The sequence below is a fragment of the Vanessa tameamea genome, chromosome 29 (genome assembly GCF_037043105.1).
Source record: "Vanessa tameamea isolate UH-Manoa-2023 chromosome 29, ilVanTame1 primary haplotype, whole genome shotgun sequence".
Taxonomy (NCBI): Eukaryota; Metazoa; Arthropoda; class Insecta; order Lepidoptera; family Nymphalidae; genus Vanessa; species Vanessa tameamea.
In genome coordinates this window covers 5797635-5816750 of record NC_087337.1, presented here as the reverse complement: position 1 = coordinate 5816750, position 19116 = coordinate 5797635, and the positions used below count along the sequence as shown (strand labels likewise).

Sequence of the window (19116 nt, the reverse complement as noted above, 5' to 3'; positions counted from 1 at the left end):
ACTGTCAAAGTAATTGAAAATCTTGCCATAAGCTTTTCGAGCTACTGACCACGCTGCCAATCCAAAATAACAATAAAAATATAGAAAATAGCTGCTATTTATATGATATAATATATAATAATTAGAATTTATATATTCTGTTATTGTTATACTGTTATTTTTTCATTCTGTGATGATTAAAAGTAATTAAAATGCTCCTAATATTTCTGGACGAATTATTGTCAACTAGCTGTCATTCTACCGGCCATACACCCGCCATTATTCGTTTTCAGTTTGACAGCGGATACTGTTTGTATAACAAATATTTTGCTTATTTATATTTTTTTCAATAATAAACATCGCTTTGGTACTATTAATAACTTTGTTCGTCACTTTTGGAAATCGTAAGATTCGTGTCGTGATTCGGTAGTAGTGAGCTACAAAATGCGGTACATATTTCTAACAACGATTTTTAGTGTTGTTTTTGCATATGAAAAAGACATGACTTTTAGTGTCCAAGCCGGGAAAATGGAATGTTTTTATCAAAAAGTGTCCGTGAATGAAGCAATTGATGTCGAATATCAGGTGACATTTTATTTAGTCTAAAATAACCTTAAATATTTCTTATCAGTAATAAAAAAATTAAATGGTAACATAAAAACACTGATAACTATCGAACCGACGAATCGGTAGTAATTTTCTATAAATACCTTCATTTGATAAGCTTTTACACATTTAATGGCATACTAAATCTGAAGGATATTTTAACTACATTGTAAATTTCAAAACTCTCTTACAATAGAGTTAATAAAATGGCAAAAATATTTAAAGTAGATATTGAACTCTTAGTGAAATTTAGAAAAGTAAAATATTTTTATTGTAAAATAATGACAATTCTAAAAGGTTCAGTAAAAAAAACACACATATGAACCAAAATATGTTTATTGTCTTTGCTACAACTTAAAGGTGTTATATTTAAGACAATATGTGTAATTTTTATTTTGGCTCACAATCATCAGTTACAATTCTACAGCAATTTCAACAATATGATATTTAAACTAAAAATATAACATAAATGACCAAAGGTGAGGGATTTTGATTTCAGTCAGTATTTAATTAATAGTGCAATATGAACATATTCTATATGCTTTATTATAAAAAAATATTGATTTATAGATAAAAATGAGTTCCCTGGTTCTCGTGATAAGCAAAATTCTGTGCCACAACGAACCAGTGTGCTCTTCCATTATTTACTTCTTAAAGCTAAATCACAGGCACAAGGGACATAACATCTTAGTTCCCAAGGTAGGCGGCGCATTGGTGCTGTAAGGAATGGTTTATATTTCTTACAGCGCCTTTGTCTATGGATGGTGGTGATCACTTACCATCAGGTGGCCCATATGCTCGTCCACCAACCTATGCCAAAGAAAACAAAATTATACATATTAGAACTTAAGCAAATTATACGTAATGAAATAAAAACAATGAAACATTATCTAAATACTGGCAGTTCATTGACAATGTAATATATCCTTAACCAGTTTATTTAGTGTCCTATGCCTTGTTATTTCTCAACATTTAATTCCACCTATCTAGCATACTTCATTACCACTAAACACTTTTAAAATAAGACATTAATCCTCTTAGATATAATTCTTCTTTAAAGGAAATAGTACCGTAATAATTATATCCTGTTTATAAGTTGCCTAAAGCTGTTGTAAGGACCTCTAAGCATGTCAAGAGTTCTGTATAGACTGGGGGTCAGAGACAATTCAGGGCAGATACGGATGTATATAACAGAGATACACGCAATGTTTCCCTTCACAGCTTAGGGACCATCCGTTTATTACGTAAGACTATTTTCCCTAGTTTTTGACCCACGCCCCCCCCCCCCCCTTCTAATATAAGTAAAAATAAGAACTGGCCGACCAACTCCCTCCCTGTTTAATATTCATTACGTAAGAATCTAAAGGAGAAAATGAATACATGTTTGGTTTATTTTACTGTTTATTTTTCAAAGTAACAACTTTTTGAAATGTGTTTATTTGTAATTTCAAAGGTTCTAAAGGTAACCTCAGCAATAGCGCGTTTTCCCGGGTTTTTTCATATATGTAAGAACTATCGAAACTCCTTCAGGGGGTGGCCCCCTGTAAGAAAAAATAAGACATGGTCCAGCCCCCCCCCCCTAAATCGTCTTACGTAATAAACGAATGGCCCCTTAAGCTACAAAAAAGTTACTAGGTAACAGAAACATGACCTCAAATACCAAGACATGTGAATGTAGGGATCCTAATTATGTAAACATCGCAAGGAGTACAGAAAAGGTACCTAACACATGCCGTCGTACTAGTGCAAAACCAGGCTCAAAATTCTTAATAATTTTTCAACAGGTGATAGATGCTACACACGGTGAGCTGGACATATCGTTCCAGATGGCAGACCCTGTTGGTAGAGTCATTGTAGCTGATTATAAAAAACCAGAAAATGGACACCGTCACAAATCGCTGCTAGAAGGCGACTATAGATTCTGTTTCGACAACAGTTTTAGTACGTTCAGTGAAAAGACTGTAAGTGAAGTGTTATAACTATTTTAGTATTTTTATTTTTGCTGGGCATGCAAATAAATAAGGGCCTGTCGATATCGACTTTGACACATTATTCCGAGCGTTGATCAATATTCACGTGACGTAATTTCACCCCGCAAGTGCGGGTTTCCTCACTGAACTATAAACTCAAATTATGCCCAAGAAAACAATTTTTGATCGAGTTAACGAAATTTGTTACCTTTTTTTATGATTTACGATTTTTTTTTACGGACGCGTGAGTGTGCCGCGTGATGGTAAGTGGTACTAACACCGATAGACATGTGCTGTAAGAAATATGAAACATTAATTACATCACCAAAACAAACCATTACTTTCGTCACCCACCTAAGGAACTAAGATGCTATGTCCCTTGTGACTGTATTCACTGGCTCACCCCTAAAACCCTAACACAACCATTACAAGTATTACTCTTGGCTGTAGAATATCTAATGAGTGGGTGGTACCTGCTGAGATGGGCTCGCACAAAGCCTTACTACCTAATTATTACGTCCTATAAAAAAGTCCACTGATATTTTCATGTGCTTAATTTGTGTTTATAATTCATCTCGTGCTCGGCGGTGAAGGGCAACACCGTGAGGAAACCTGCACGTGTTTAATTTCAACGAAATTCCGCCACACGTGTATCCACAAAACCGCATTCGAGCAGCATGGTGGAATATGGTACAAACTTTCTCCTCAAAAGTAGAGGAGGCTTTAGCCCAGCAGTGGGAAATCTACAGGCTGTTAATGTAATGTAAAATTTTAAAAAATATATATTTTGTAATAACTTTAATATTTATAATGTTGCCATTCTTACAAATATTTTTTTTTGTTTTAAGGTCTTCTTCGACCTCATGATTGAGAACGATGACACGAATGAGAAGGATTATGAGGATGACAAAGAAATGGAGCTCGGTAAACATTATATGCATGTTATCTTAGACATTAATAGGGTGAGCCGATGTTTGTTCCAGTGATCATGAGACGAAAGCTGCACATAAAAGATCGGTTACGATCTGATGAGCTTCAGCCGTAGACGTGCAGAAAATTAAAGAGCATCCTCGATTGCAATTTACTAAATTGTTACGATTTAACAAGGAATTAAGTTTTAGAGAACGTAAAAAAGTAACGGCGTACAGACGTCGTCAATTTACAATGAATTTAAATCAAATCAAAACCTGTCATAAATTCGCAATTTGTAAAAATCGTTTGAATTGACCCGCTGGGCGCTAATAATTGGTTTTATTACGTGTCGTGTAATATAAGTTTGCCGGTCTGAAGTTAGGCTCTGGGAAACGTCGTGTCTAAAAGGGAGGGAGCCTTGATAGCGGGCATTCGACAATCGTTGAAGCTTTATATTACGACAGCTTGGATTCAGTATTCGTTGATTTCCAAAGAGCGTATTAATATAATTGTACACGACGGTTGCACAATACACATTGTTTTTTTTAGGTATTTGTAATCGAACAAATTTTGCGGTCAAAGAAATAATCGCTACCTGAATGAGATCCGTGTCCATGTACATGGCATGGAGTTCGGTATCGCATTCGTTTCATCCCTTTCTGACAACCCGTACAACGTAAAGTTAAACAAAGACAGGATAACATCTGAAATCGGATGTTAACATATCACGATATTCAATCTAAATATCCGTTCCTCTCGAATCAAATTGTTCATTGGAGAAACTGCATTAAAATGCGGTCCGTAGTTCAAACCCAGGCAGGCACCACTGAATTTTCATGTGCTTAATTTGTGTTTATAATTCATCTCGTGCTCGGCGGTGAAGGGAAACATCGTGAGGAAACCTGCATGTGTCTAATTTCAACGAAATTCAGCCACATGTGTATTCCGCCAACCCGTATTGGAGCAGCGTGGTGGAATATGCTCCAAACCTTCTCCTCAAAGGGAGAGGAGGCCTTTAGCCCAGCAGTGGGAAATTTACAGGCTGCTAATGCTAAAATCCTAATGCTAATGCCGTAGTTTAAAAGATCGAAGCGTACAGACAGAAAGCGATTTTTTGTTTCACTCTGTCCATTAACAAAATATAATTTTAAAGGCAATGCAGCGGAAACGTACATGATGCGCGTCAGAGATATATCCGAATCGGTGAACAAGTTGAAAGACAACGTCTCCACGGCGAGGAGGCTGCAGGAACTGCTGTCGGCGCACGAGGCGAGGGACAGGAACCTCGCTGAAGATATGTGTTCCCGGTGAGAGATTCTTCCATAATTAATGGCCAAAAATCCTGTTCTCCCAGAGTTCTTCTCTAGCTTGTACAGTAGGGTACTTTCGGTAGTGTAAATTAGGTGAAATTAGGCAAAAACTTTAAATGTATGTAGAAATATACGTTAATATTTCGATTTTGAGCCATAAAAACGCATTGTTAATTTGTTATATTGAAATTAAAAGTCGTAATTTTTAGTCTGTATATCACGTGACCTAAAACACGAGCCGCCGTGGTGTGACGTCACATAGGCACTCATTCAACGTTACCAGTTATAAATGTTTGGTGATTTTTAGGAAAATAATGAACTACAATCACTATCGGTGGTGTCTAGTTTTACCAATCTCAGAGCTTTGTTCCGGTCTCCAGAAAAACACACTTTTGTACTTCAAGATTTATTTAGAATCACAATTCACTTGTTACACTTGCCGATGTTCCGAACGGACTGCTGCACATTTTATAATTTCAACTGACAACAACAATTCGTTATAGTGGAGTAACTCATCACGTGTTTACAATCAATTGACAGTCTCTTAAAATTACAACAAAACTAAATGCATAAAGCATAATAATTTATAATAAATGCTAATATAATAATAATAATTGGTAATAAATGCTAACACTAGTGTACAAGTACTCGCATTAAAACTCCAGAAAAGTTCTTTATCAAAGTGCCAGGTGATATTGAAATGACGGTTTTTGCCTATGTGACGTCACACCACGGCGGCTCGTGTTTTATGTCACGTGACTAACAGATAAAAAATGACGACCTTTACTATTAACGTAATGAAACAATAATTTGCTTTTATGACTCAAAATATTTAAGTGTATTCGTATATAAATATTTATCTTTATATTACTTAAGATTTATTCTTCTTAGAAGATTCGGGACTTAATCCACCACACTGTTACGGTAAAGGTTTGTGGATAAACATGTGACCATCGACAAACGATCTACAAATATACGTTTCCTCACGATGTTTTCCTTACCATAGAACATGAGGTATGTTTTTGGATTTAAACAATAAACCATCAGTGAACTTTCACGCTTTCAAACAATTTATATTTTCACGATTAGTGGTATAATATTACCGTGACTGCCTTGTTGGTCTATGTGGATGGAGGTAGAGGTGGGGGACGACCGAAGAAACGATGGATGGATTGTGTGAAAGGAGATATGGCTGGAGGGAATGATACTTGTAAGGTGACGTCAGACAGAGGAGTATGGAAGAATAAGATATGCTGCCGACCCCAACTAAAATTGGGATAACCGTAGGAGGATGATGCCTCGTTGGTCCATTGTCTTATAGTCGCAGATTCCGAAGTCCAGGGTTAAAACCCAGGTCAGACCAATGAAATGGTATTGGTTTTTCCTATCCCAGTAACCGGAGCCTAGAAGTTGAAAACATGTTAAGCGGTTTCATTGCGACTGAACACTTTCCGGTCTTGTCGGATTTGCGCACATACCCCTGTAGTATGTCCTGCATCGTTGGCTGGTCTCCCTCGAAGTTGGCTGCCGTGACCGAAATCGATCAGGATGACATTATTATATTGCCTTTATTCATATTTTCAGGGTAATGTCTTGGTCTCTGGGTCAGATCATGCTAATGATGGTGGTTGGTGTAACGCAGGTAATATATGTTATTGATTCAATTAAAAATAATATTATAATTGAACTTCAAATTTAAAGTGTGATGCTGCGGGGTAAAATAATGCAAGCAGACTAAAATTAATAAATTATATATATCTCTATTTTATATATGTACATATATATTATTTACTGTAATCACCATATAATAATTTAATTGATATATTTCAGGTATATTTCTTGAAGAGTTTATTCGAAGACAGTAGAGGTTTGAAGAATTTAGTCCCTGGCTTCATGTCACAGTAATATCAAAATTAAATCCTGTAGATAATTATTTAATTCATTCAACGCCCCAACTTTACAGCTTGTCAAAAATACTCGCTCCAATATTTTATCTATGCACGTCTATCTCGCCATTGTGTTGCCAGTTTATTCTCAAACTAGCTGCTGGGCGTCAGTTGTCATTGCTTCCTCATTGGTGTAAACCATTCCAGTAAATGGGATATCTGATACGATTTGGTAAGTCCTGATATAAGCACCTTAAATCAAACTCTTCAGCTTTAGTTAACGGGATAAAATATATTAAAGGATTATGTTGTTAATTTAAACAGAATGTAGACAAACAGAGATTAATGTTGCTATATGAAAAAATAAGTTTAAAAGGCTCCTTTTATAAAATAAATCAATTGTTTTTTAATGTTCCACGAAAAGCATGTGGTCATTTTTGAAATTGTAACATGCAACAAATATTTTTCTCTGTGTACATTTTCTCTTATTAGGGTTAATATTATATTATATGCAAAGGCACAAAATTATCGTCACAAATGAAGCAATAATTATTATATAAGTATAGTAATACATTTATTATAGGTATTAAAAATACAAGTGACAAATTATCTTATAAAAAAAACTGACTACAATATGAATCGTACTTTTTTTATATTTTTATGATATAGGATGGCTGACGAGCAAACGGGCTACCTGATTGTAATTAATCACCACCCCACATAGACAATGGCGCTGTGAGATATATTAACAATTCCTTGCATCGCAAATGGCCTAACAACCTCGGGAACTAAAATGTTATGGTGTGCCAGAAGTTACACTGGCTCACTCGCCCTTCAAACCGGAACAAAATAAAACTGACTACTACTGTTTGGCGGTAGAATGTCTGATGAGTGGGTGGTACATACCCAGACGGACTTGCACAAAGCCCTACCACTAAGTAAAATAAAGTCTCATATTTATAAATAATCATCAGACAATTTTACTTGGTAGTAGATCCTTGTGATACCAAGTTACCACCAATAATATATTCTACCGCCAAACAGCAATACTAAATATCAACAAGAGGCAGACTTGTATATTGCAAACAAAAGGAGTTTCCTTATCTATCTATTTATATATACGCTATTCTCATCCGAGTATCCTTTAATTTTTATAACTATAAAAGTTTTCATTCTCGCATGTCACTTTCTGACGTTTTACGAACGTGTTCTGTGGTAAGCCGTGAGTTAGGATTCTCGAGTGAAGACACAGGATAAAACGTTGCATGTTTTCTTTACAAATACATTGTTAAATTTTTGATATGACCTTGAATCTCAGTATATAAAAATATTATACATATAGTTTATTTAAAAGGTGTTGAAGATTTATATTTCTCAGTTTAATTGAAGTTTCTTTTATACGCTAATTTAGTATATTATTTTTAATATATACAAAGCTCTATAGAGACCATCATATGAAGATATTGTTTTGTAAACTTAAAATCGATACGTGTTAGAAAAAAATGCTATTAAGCCACATCAACACTCGGAACTTTAGGGCGATTGTTTTATTTTATTAGAGCCAACTCTTCTTCAACTTCTCAACTTGAACAAAAAACAATATACGAAATTTTATCTATTTAATGGAATATATTGAAAAAAAACTTAATAAACTGATGTTGGACAAATAATTTATTAAAATTAATGCATGTTTACATAAATAACAACAATTCAATATAATTTTAACGCGGCAATTTAGAGTAAGCCCTCTTAAGTATTGAATGTTTGAGAAACCTTTTCCGACGAAATAATAAAATAAACACTTTTTAGGATTTGTAATAAATGTTTTATACGTTATCACCAAAGATTATATGAGTAATTATATTTTGATATTAATGAGTTTGTATTCTTTATAGGTTAATATTTTGCCTTAAAATGATCTTTCTATAATTATTGGATTTGACGTTAAAGTTTGAATCGAATAACAGAAATTCAGTGTTTACACAAAGAATATTATATTAATGTTAAGAATTAAAAAAAATACTTTCTACAGATACTAAAAAAATATTGTAAATAATTATTAATAAACATTATTATAACGCAGTTTGTTTTTGTTCGTATTTGTAAATCCTAAGTGCTATTTTATTAGTAGACTAATAAAATATAACTAAGATTAGAAGGACTGAATTCGACTCCACTTGGATTTTGTGTGAAGGTGTGAACCGTTTATGATTTTTGAAGTGAATCTAGAATCGTGATTTAAAACTCATGAAAAAAAAAAGAATTATTTCTACCGCGTGTAAATTGCACACAAACGTTGTTTTTTTTATGAATTGTTTATACCTAAAGAGAGAATTTTCTTGGAAATAGTATCTCGAATCTGCTTGTAAGGGTGGAGTAGGAGTTTCTTTGATTGTTGATGAAAAAAACTGTCGGTTATAGCTCAGTATTTGTGCAAATTATAAAAATTAGATATTTGTTTATTAATTACAATTTTAGGGTCAATGTATATTATTTAATATTTGGGATACCTAATCAGACATATTTGAAGAGTCAGTGTTCATATCTAAGATTTGCCTTGCCCTTTTGTAACTAGCTCTGAAAACTTATATAACAATTCACGATTTTATTCCACCACGCGGCTTCAATGCGGGTTGGCATACCTACATATGTCGCAAATTTTCATCCAACACGACGTACGACGAATCAGAGATTCTATTCTCTTTATCAATGAGCATTTTTTCCGACGTAATTCCCTTATGATCACAATTTGATGCAACCTTTTATGAATAAGATGCTCGAACCGCCCGGTTACGTGAACGTCGAAAAACTAACGTTGAAGACAAGCGAGACGATATTATTCGTGATTTATATTTATGGTTGTATAAATACTTTAGTGATGGAATTATTATTGAACGAGAATAACAAATCGAAAGATAGGTAATAATATTAAAAATAAATAAATATGTACATAAACATAATTTGCGCAATTTTATGACTACTTTTGTTTTTTTTTTAATTAGTGATAGTTCAGTTTTATGTTCAGAAATTCTTGACTAACTTTCTTTTGCTCAAATACAAATTAAGGATATGAAATAAATAATTTATGGCCAATAAATAATTGACTTTAATTTATTAGACGTTATAATATAGTGATAGAATATTTTTTCCTCTATTACACTTTACCACTGACATGTACAATACAAACAAATATAACATCCGAACAACATTTAAAAAATGGGCACAGTTATAATTATTTGTGGTTATGGATACTCTAAAAGTTGACTGGAAAACTGGTAGGCTGTATAAAATAATGCCCTTGCTTAACTATTTTCAACGACTGCCTGGTGATTAAAAATGTGCTTGTCAAATAAATAAAATTGAATTGTTTTGATCACAAAATGCATAATTTTTATTGAAAATACGTTGCTAGGAAACTAAAATTAGTGTAAAATATTTGAATAATTAATTAATATGTTTATTTCATCAAATTTTATATATTTATAATAGAATAATAAGTGAAAATGTTACCTGTATTCCTATTGATGAATCGGATGGCAAATCGACGTAAATATGTTCGTAAAACAATCAAATCCGTGAAACCTGAGAAGAAAGTGCTCGATGCAGACTATTGTAGGACTTGTATGAGTACAGAGAATCTCGTGGCCATATTTCATAATAAGGAATGCGAGAAAAAGCGATCTGAGGACTTACGACTAGTCACCGGTTTGGAAGTATGTTTATATATTATTTTATTAACATTAACTCTAGAGACATACTAAAGAAAAAAACATAAATCATTTAAAGCTGTATATGTAAAAAATGTAAAGCTGACACTGTACTAGATCGCCTAAAACTAATTACAGTAGAATCTGGTGAAGTCGATAAGTTGAAAACCTCCAAAACTCGAAAAATGTTCTGTTCCCTTCCCTCCAAACACCAAAACCTCCATTACTCGAAATCTCAACCCTCTATTAGTCGAAATAATCAGTAAGTCCAAACCATTTTGGTACATATTTTCCCTCCATAACTCGAAAAATTAAATTTTACCTCTATATCTCGAATATAGTAATGTTTTATTTCACAACCTTTACAACACCATTATTTGATATATTACCTATTTAGTTCGAAAAAAAAAAAAAATAAGTTACCGACTTTAAGAATTCGCCGACAGTGTAAGTACACAATTGTTTTTAGAAACCAATTTAGAGGAGTGTACAATGAACAGAATAACCATGAATTTATGACTAACGTGTTGTGATTTATGACACGTTAACACGTGTTTGCTTGCTTGGTGTCAGGTGTTGCATTTTATTAGTTTCGATTTCATTTAAATTTTAGCGAAGCACAAGTCATTTGCAGTGAATATTGTCAGAATTAGTTTGTATGAATGAATTATCTAAAGCAAAAACCGCCGACTTTTATTAATGCCATATTTTTGTATTTTAAGGATGTTTTGAAATATTGTTGATTATATACAAATAATAATATATGTCACCTCTACAACTTCAATTTTTATTTATTTTACCTCTAACAAAATTTATAAGAATGAATCTCAACCTCATTATGTCGAATCAAAATTAGCCTAAGGCGAAATTCTCTATAAGTCGAATACTCTATAACTCAATTTTTTTGGTATCTCCCTTGATGTTCGACTTATAGAGGTTCTATTGTAATAAGTTATTTTTATGTTAACCAACTCAGACAGATTAAAAACTAGGTACTGAGTTTTTCAATCATGTAATTACAGTGGCAGTATAAAGTTTCCTGCATCAGCAAGCATGTAAAGCTGTTCATCCTGCAGCTGAATTATTTTCGATCTGCTAGATTAACATCCTAGAAATTTATGAGAATTTACAGTGATATACAAGTAACTGCTGTTTTATATTGAAACTTTACATTTAAATATATAATATCATGACTAACACCAACAGTAACTAAAACTCTTTATAGAATGGCATTAACCTAATAGAGTTTTTGAAGTTAAGTATATCATCAATTATTTCTCAAATTAAATATCTATTGTTTTTATTTGTTAATATTCAATGAGTAGTTAACTTTTGCATATGAATTTAGCCTATTCCAATCAAAGAAGGAATAATCCTGAACAAACATAAATTTATAAATTTCAAGAGATCTGTTAATAAGATAAATTGTACACAACTAACAGTTCTTGCATAATATATCTTTATTTATAATGCAACACTAATCCACTCCATTACTTATTTCCACTTTAATTTAACTTTGAAAGTTCAGATAACAGTGTGATCGACATTTAAAATGTGTGAGTGTCAATCAGTGATCATAAGTCCATAATAAATATCATAGATTATTATTTAAGCTCTCAACCTCTTGACCAATGACATTGCGTCAATTCTTTGTCAGATGTTGTTACTTTGACTTTTGTATTCTTGTGATTGGAACGTACAATGGCTTTTTCTGTTCTTAAAATAAAATAAAATTAATTACAGATAAAAGTTAACGATGGACTCCCGCAGAAGATCTGTGACAAATGCATTGAAGTCATCCATGTGGCATTACAATTTAGACGCACAAGCAAGAAGTCAGAGAAGACTCTCCTTAACAAGTACTTTGGTAAATCTAAGAAGAAGTTCACCGCGAAAGCTAGTAAAAGTGTAGCTAATAAATGTCCTAAGGAGGAAACAGAGAAAGAGGAAATAGATTTCAGCTACGAGGATGTTTTTGAAAATGATTTTCAGAACGAACTCGACTTTTCATATAGCAATGATGACGTCGCACCGAAGAAAGATCAAGAAGTATGTAACTATTGTTTTTTTTTTGCTGGTTCCTCTGAGTAGAATCTACTCGCTGAACTAGTAGTAGCTTAACATTTAATTCTAGACTATTTCATGATGACTTTAAAGATGTTTTTATCAGCCTACTTGAACAAAGAATAATTCCGATTGTGATTTTTTGATTCTCTACTGTGTAATATCATTTGCCGAGATGGCCCAGTGGTTAGAACGCGTGCATCTTAACCGATGATTTCGGGTTCAAACCCAGGCAGGCACCACTGAATTTACATGTGCTTAATTTGTTTATAATTCATCTCGTGCTCGGCGGTGAAGGAAAACGTCGTGAGGAAACCTGCATGTGTTTAATTTCAACGAAATTCTGCCACATGTGTATTCCACCATCCCGCATTGGAGCAGCGTGGTGGAATATGCTCCATACCTTCTCCTCAACGGGAGAGGAGGCCTTAGCCCAGCAGTGGAAAATTTACAGGCTGATTATGTTATGTTATTTATAATATCATTTAATGATTCTCAAGTAAGATACATAATCTTTAAATGTATTAACGTATTATAAAAGAAAAAATCTATTTAGTTTCGTGCTCTTCTCAGTACATACAACATTGATAGTTTTATATGATATTTTATCTTGTGAAATGTAGATTCAAATTTTTTTTTTAATATGTAGGTAAGCAAGCTACTTGACGGTGATGCCAATAAATAATGGCGCTATAAGAAATGTTAATCATTCCTTACATTGAAAATGTGCCACCAACCTTGAGAACTAGGGTGTTATCTCCCTTGTGCCTGTAGAGTTACACCGACTCAGTCTGCCTTCAAACCCGAACACAACAATCCTGAGAACTGCTGTTTGACCCATGAAGGGCTTGCAGAAATCCCTACCACCAAGAAGTTCCACCAAGAACTTATCACAGAGACTATTTGAATATTGTATGTTTTGATAATCTTTCAGATAAACATCCCAACGGAGAAGAGGAAACGAGAAATCATACCGAATGCAATGTCTTACAAATGTAACATTTGCAGCAAAGATTTCAGAATGAAGGCCACTTATAAAGCCCATATGAGATTTCACACTAACTACTGTGTGTGTGAGGTGAGAATTAATGTGACTGCATGAGCGTTCCAGGGTCTGCACTAAGTACCATTAGAAATGGTAGATGAGCAATTTATTTATTTTTTTTTTTTTTTTTTCAATTCTTTGTCAACAGTCGTGCGGTAAGCGCTGCCGCAACAACAACCAGCTCCAGGAGCACAAGCGAGCGCGACACGGACTGGGTCGCATTCATAAGTGCGCATATTGCGAATACAGCTCTGCTACAAAGGAAGCCTTGACCGTGAGTGATGGTATTTTTATCAGTATATAAGTATATAAATTTCCCACAGCCGGGTTAAGTACTTTTAGAAACAAGATACTTCGAACAAATTGCACCAAGCTACTCCAGTGAAGCTTGGAGAATATACACGTGGCAGGTTTGCATTAAACATGTAAAGGCTTGCTGGATGAAATTGAAGAACAGGAAACCATCTGGTATGTAGACCCTTAACTCAGCTGTGGAGCATTTACTAGCAACCAGACAGTAGTATTGAGTGTGTTGGTGTAATGTTTTTGAATTGAAGGTATCAACTTAAACAGGTTACTTGGTGGTAGGGCTTTGTCTGGGTAGGTACCATCCACACATCAGATATTTTACTGCCAAACAGCAGTACTCAGTCCAGTGTAACTACAGGTACAAAGAACACATCTTAGTGCCCAAGGTTGGTGGCGTATTGGCGATGTAAGGAATGGTTAATATATCTTACAGCGCCATTGTTTATGGTCGGTGGTGACCACTTACCATCAGGTGGCCCATTTGCTCGCCCAATCTATATCATAGAATAAAATAAAAAATTAATAAAATAGGTCATCACAGAGTTGACTGCGTGTAAAATGGTATTAATTTGTAATTGAATTCAATTCGTTCAAAGATCCACGAACGCCGCCACACGGGCGAGAGGCCGTACGTGTGCGACCACTGCGGGGCCACCTTCCACCGCAGGTCGAACCTCGTACAACACATCGCCATACACTTGCCCGAGAAGAACTTCCAGGTGCGACCTTTACTTAATTTTATCAATAGTGTTGGTTTGTGTAAAACTTGATTTCGAAATGTAGTATGCGGGCAGGCTTATCTTTAATCAGAGATGTCCGAGCATATTTCTGACAGAGAATTATAAAGAAATGATTTAAATTAGAAGTAAATATGTATAGAATATTCATTTACGTTTTCAATTCCAAGGGCGAGAGGTTTAAAGTTAAATTAAACAACTTTGACCTTGAATTGATGCGACGTCATTCGGTCGAGTCCTTGCGTCATCGACCTTGGGAACTCAGTTGTCATGTCCCTTGTGCCTGTAGTTACACTGGCTCACCTTTCCAACTGGAACTCGACGATACTAAGTTTTGCTGTTTGGCGGTAGTTGTATATATGTTGACTGAGTGGTAAATACCAAAACATTATATACACAAAGTCCTATCATCAAGTCAAATCAGGGCTTGTTTATCAGTTCCCCTTCTGCCTTTGGAATAAGTTAAGTAGAAACCAATAGGTCGACTTTCTCCCACTGCTGGACAAACGCCATAAAATCAGTATATATGTGGTCACCACAACGACCAAGTGGTTCAATTTTCGATCAATAAAAAATCGCCTTTTGTCTATTGCTTAATTATCTCAGGTCAGGGTATCGTTTCCCTCGTCGTTTTTACTTTTACTGTCAATAAGTAAGTGAATTTGTATTGAATCGATGAATTTGAATCAGATTGACAATGAGACCGTGCCCTCCTGCGTTAAATATTGAGCTCCCAAATATTTCAATAAGTATCTTTTGCCGCAGTGCGACATGTGCCCGAAGCGTTTAAAATCACGCAAATTCCTCCAAATACACAAACACAACGCGCACACCGGCAAGCGTTACGGTTACCTGTGCTCGGTCTGCGACCACAGATTCGAGAAACCGAATAAGGTCCGCGCCCACACGAGGCGAGTGCACGGGCTGCCGGACGACCAGCAGGGACCGATCGTCAGGGTGCAGCTTTAGAGTTGATGTATTAAAAATAATGGATTCATTTGATTTCATGCGAAAGATTTTTTTTTATAAATATATTGTAATTAGTTTCTGAATTAAAGATCATTGTCGTATTAAGTTTAAAATATACGCGTGTTGATAGAAATCATATCTGTATAAATGGATTTTAGTGAATCTGTTCATGATGAATTCGAGGATTTGATATTTTTATGGAGATTATTTTTAAACTTTTACATTTTAGCAGCCTAAAATGTGTATACTATATCTATATAACAACAGTTATATACAGACGTCAATCGGGTTTTGCTAATATATATAAGCTTGACACTATTTTTAAATATAGTGTATATATAAAAATATCTCGTATAATTTTATATACTAGGATGTTTCCATAAATAAATATATTAACAATAATGGAATGGATCTTATATATGGATTGTAATTTAATTTTCTGAAAAATCGCAAGCATTCAACAAAAATCTCCTCAAGTGGTAATCTGAGGTTTTGAAAATCTGTTAACAAAAAAAACTACATTTGCCTTTGGTATATCAATGTGAAGCGGTCGGTCCCGAGCTGGGACATCAGAGTCATCATCAGAGTCATCATAAGGTACGGTAACGACACTAGCAGTTTGATTGAGTTTAATTGACGTATAATTATCATATAACCATAAAGTATGTTCGAATGTATGACCGTAGCTTAATAATTGCATGATTTTTTTTTTTTTTAATTATTGAAGCACTAGTGATTGTTACATGTCTAAAATCACAATATATTTTTTTTTTTTATAATAACTCATCCATATACGTCATTGACAAACACTAGTGTCTTTGCCTTACTATTTATTATCTGTGCTTTTTAATATCTTAGTTATTTATAGTCTGTAGTCCCACTATACTAATATTTTAAACGCGGAAGTGATGATGTTTTATTTTCACGTTTAAATCGGTGAACTGATTTTGATGAAATTTTATATGGGATCGTTTGAGTGCCCGGGGAGGACATGCGATTTTTTTAATTCACCCCTCGAAGGGGTTCAAACGAGGTGACGCTTTGTGTGCTAGTTTGATGTATTGCTTAAAACAAAATTATATCGTTATTATAAAAGCGTAGTCTTTGTGTTCGTCGATCTAAAGAAGTAAAAATTGTTATTTAATTTTTTTTTAATTAACTTACAAATGTTTTTTAATTACTGGCATAGAGAATTTGCTTTTGCTTCAATTAATTGATAAGACAGGCGCCACCGTCTCGTCAAGTCGTAAAAACCATAGACAATATTAATTTAAACAATTTAAATCAAAAACAAAATATACTTTATTCGAGTAGGCTTTTACAAGAACTTTTGAATCTTCATTTAACAAACTATTTAAAGTAAATCTACCACCGGTTTGGAATGTAGATTCTACCGAGAAGAGCCGGCAAGAAACTCGGCAGTTACTCTTTTTCAACGTCTAAAAATACAGTCGTGTTAGTTAAATACAATTATATATGTATGTCATGTCTCCTGCCTGGAAGTCAACGAGCATTAACTCCACGCTTTTTTATCATCAATATACTCTTGTATCGAATAATACGCCTTCTTTACCGATGTATTTTTTACAAATGACTTGAATCTATGAAACGGTAAAGTTAAAAATTAATTATAAACAATTAAATAAAAATATATAAGCAACGAAATGAACATAAGATATAACAGATTAAAAATTTTCAGTGTCAAATATGTAATAAACGCGAGAAATCCCGCAAGAGACTCCAAGTCCACGAATACAAACGGCACAGAGAGAACAGGTACAGGTATGTCTGTCCCGTTTGCCGGGAGACGTTTGCCAGGCCCGGCAGCGTCCGGCAGCACCTGATCAGAGCGCACAACGTCCCCCGGGAGGGGCAAGGGCCCATCGAGAAGTTTGAGGTGAGGCTCTTTTTTATGGTATACCAACCGTCCATAGACACTAAGCTCTGTAAGTAATATTAACCATTCCTTATATAGCAACACGCCACCAACCATAATAAATATAAATAAATATTGGACAACATCACATACATCACTCTGATCCCAATGTGAGCAGCTAAAGCACTTGTGTTATGGAAAATCAGAAGTAACGACGGCACCACAAACGCCCAGACCCGAGACAACATAGAAAACTAATGAACTTTTCTACATCGACTCGGCCGGGAATCGAACCCGGGATCTCGGAGTGGCGTACCCATGAAAACCGGTGTACACACTACTCGACCACGGAGGTCGTCATGCCATGGCAATTAAGATGTCCTTTGTGTCTGTAGTTACAATATATATTGCTGTTTGACGGTAGAATTTCAGTTGAGTAGATGGTACCTACCCAGACGGGCTTGCTCAAAGCTCTACCACCGAGTAAGATCTGTACAAGACAAAAAGTATTTCTTTGTATATTCGTCCTTTATGCTTTGATAGACAATTCCTCTGCGATGATATTTGGTGAGTCGTCTCACCAACGAGAAGCCATGTGCGTAAATATACTCAATAGTCTTAAAGACAAAACTCCTCACATCAATTCAATACAAATTTTAATATGAACATCTGTTTGATACATCTATCATGTAATTACTCATAGACAAAAAAAAAACTCGCTGAGTTTAGTGTATACGTGCGATATTCGAAACGTTTAGTAACCAAATAATAATGTTCCAACCTAAACTATCAATATAAATATTTTTATTTATTATTTGGCTGAGTGTCATTCAGGCCGGTTGAACAGCAACTTTAAGTAAAGTGGCTGGGCGTTTGATTAGATGGCTGATTTAATCAGCTGGCTGCGACATATACAATATTTGACAGAACTTCTGATGGCTGTGTAGAGTGGATTGAGGGTAGATCTATATTATCTAAACTTTTGTTATAAATTACAAAGTAACTCTATATGTCCTTGATGAATTAAACTTGGTTTGAAAGCAAGTGTGAACTCTAAGGAAGGAGTTTTTTAAACAATAACTAAACAAGATTAAGAACTCAATCGTAATAATTGTACATAAAGGATTTGAATTTTTTTTTTTTACAGAGAAATCTGCCAACAGTACCGGAGACATTTATTGAAGTTCAACAATAATCTACTCTAGATAATGTTTGTTTTTTTTTATTCTGTATAAACTGTACGATAAATTGAATATGTATTATTTTCAGTATTATTAAAAATGTATATAAAAATTATACTATAATTTAAGAAATGTTGTTTTATTTTAACATTGTGTTGTAATGTTGCCATGTACAATTTAGAAGTATCACATTGAACCGAAGTATTTACAAGACCATTGCGACGTTTTCATGTAAGCTAAGTTCTACAGAATTTTTTTAATGCGTTATCAAAAACACTATAACTTTTGTCGAATATTGTTAAACTAAAACCATGTGAATAAAAAAAAATCAGTGTGATGGGTTTTTATTTTGTTCAAACATTCTTACTTCGCCCTCTGCTGGCCCTTCGACAGCGTTATCGAGCGGAAGGCGAAACAAAATTCTCAAGTTTCCTAAGGGTGTCTGCTATGAGGATGACAAAGGTAGGATACCAAAACGGAGGCGGTGTAAGGTAGGGATGTTATGGATATGAAATTTCGGATACGGATTGGTTACGGATATAGGAATGATTATTATACCGGATAC

General features: G+C 34.3%; 2 protein-coding genes across 3 annotated transcripts; both read left to right on the top strand.

Moving 5' to 3' along the window:
* Positions 1-259: 259 nt before the first annotated feature.
* On the top strand, positions 260-6952 carry Opm (opossum). Its single transcript, XM_026645148.2, has 6 exons — positions 260-564; positions 2370-2546; positions 3404-3479; positions 4621-4774; positions 6362-6419; positions 6608-6952. Exons 1-6 carry the CDS (start codon positions 424-426, stop codon positions 6680-6682), a joined length of 681 nt encoding a protein of 226 aa, XP_026500933.1. The 5' UTR covers positions 260-423; the 3' UTR covers positions 6683-6952.
* Positions 6953-9996: 3044 nt separating this feature from the next.
* Positions 9997-18652, top strand: LOC113404284 (GDNF-inducible zinc finger protein 1-like). 2 transcript variants are annotated; one of them, XM_064219870.1, is made up of 7 exons: positions 9997-10376; positions 12114-12419; positions 13369-13512; positions 13628-13753; positions 14385-14507; positions 17194-17391; positions 18518-18652. In XM_064219870.1, exons 1-7 carry the CDS (start codon positions 10167-10169, stop codon positions 18563-18565), a joined length of 1155 nt encoding a protein of 384 aa, XP_064075940.1. In that variant the 5' UTR covers positions 9997-10166; the 3' UTR covers positions 18566-18652. The 2 variants fall into 2 exon arrangements, with proteins under 2 accessions (XP_064075940.1, XP_026500936.2); XM_026645151.2 differs by lacking the exons at positions 17194-17391; positions 18518-18652 and adding an exon at positions 15291-15501.
* The last annotated feature ends 464 nt before the right edge of the window (positions 18653-19116 follow it).

Coding starts and splice junctions, on each gene's coding strand:
- Opm (XM_026645148.2), top strand. CDS start 424: ATGCGGTACATATTTCTAACAACGATTTTTAGTGTTGTTTTTGCATAT. Junction 4,775..6,361: donor GCTGAAGATATGTGTTCCCG/GTGAGAGATTCT, acceptor TCATATTTTCAG/GGTAATGTCTTGGTCTCTGG. Junction 6,420..6,607: donor TGGTGGTTGGTGTAACGCAG/GTAATATATGTT, acceptor GATATATTTCAG/GTATATTTCTTGAAGAGTTT.
- LOC113404284 (XM_064219870.1), top strand. CDS start 10,167: ATGTTACCTGTATTCCTATTGATGAATCGGATGGCAAATCGACGTAAA. Junction 10,377..12,113: donor GACTAGTCACCGGTTTGGAA/GTATGTTTATAT, acceptor AATTAATTACAG/ATAAAAGTTAACGATGGACT. Junction 13,754..14,384: donor CTACAAAGGAAGCCTTGACC/GTGAGTGATGGT, acceptor ATTCGTTCAAAG/ATCCACGAACGCCGCCACAC.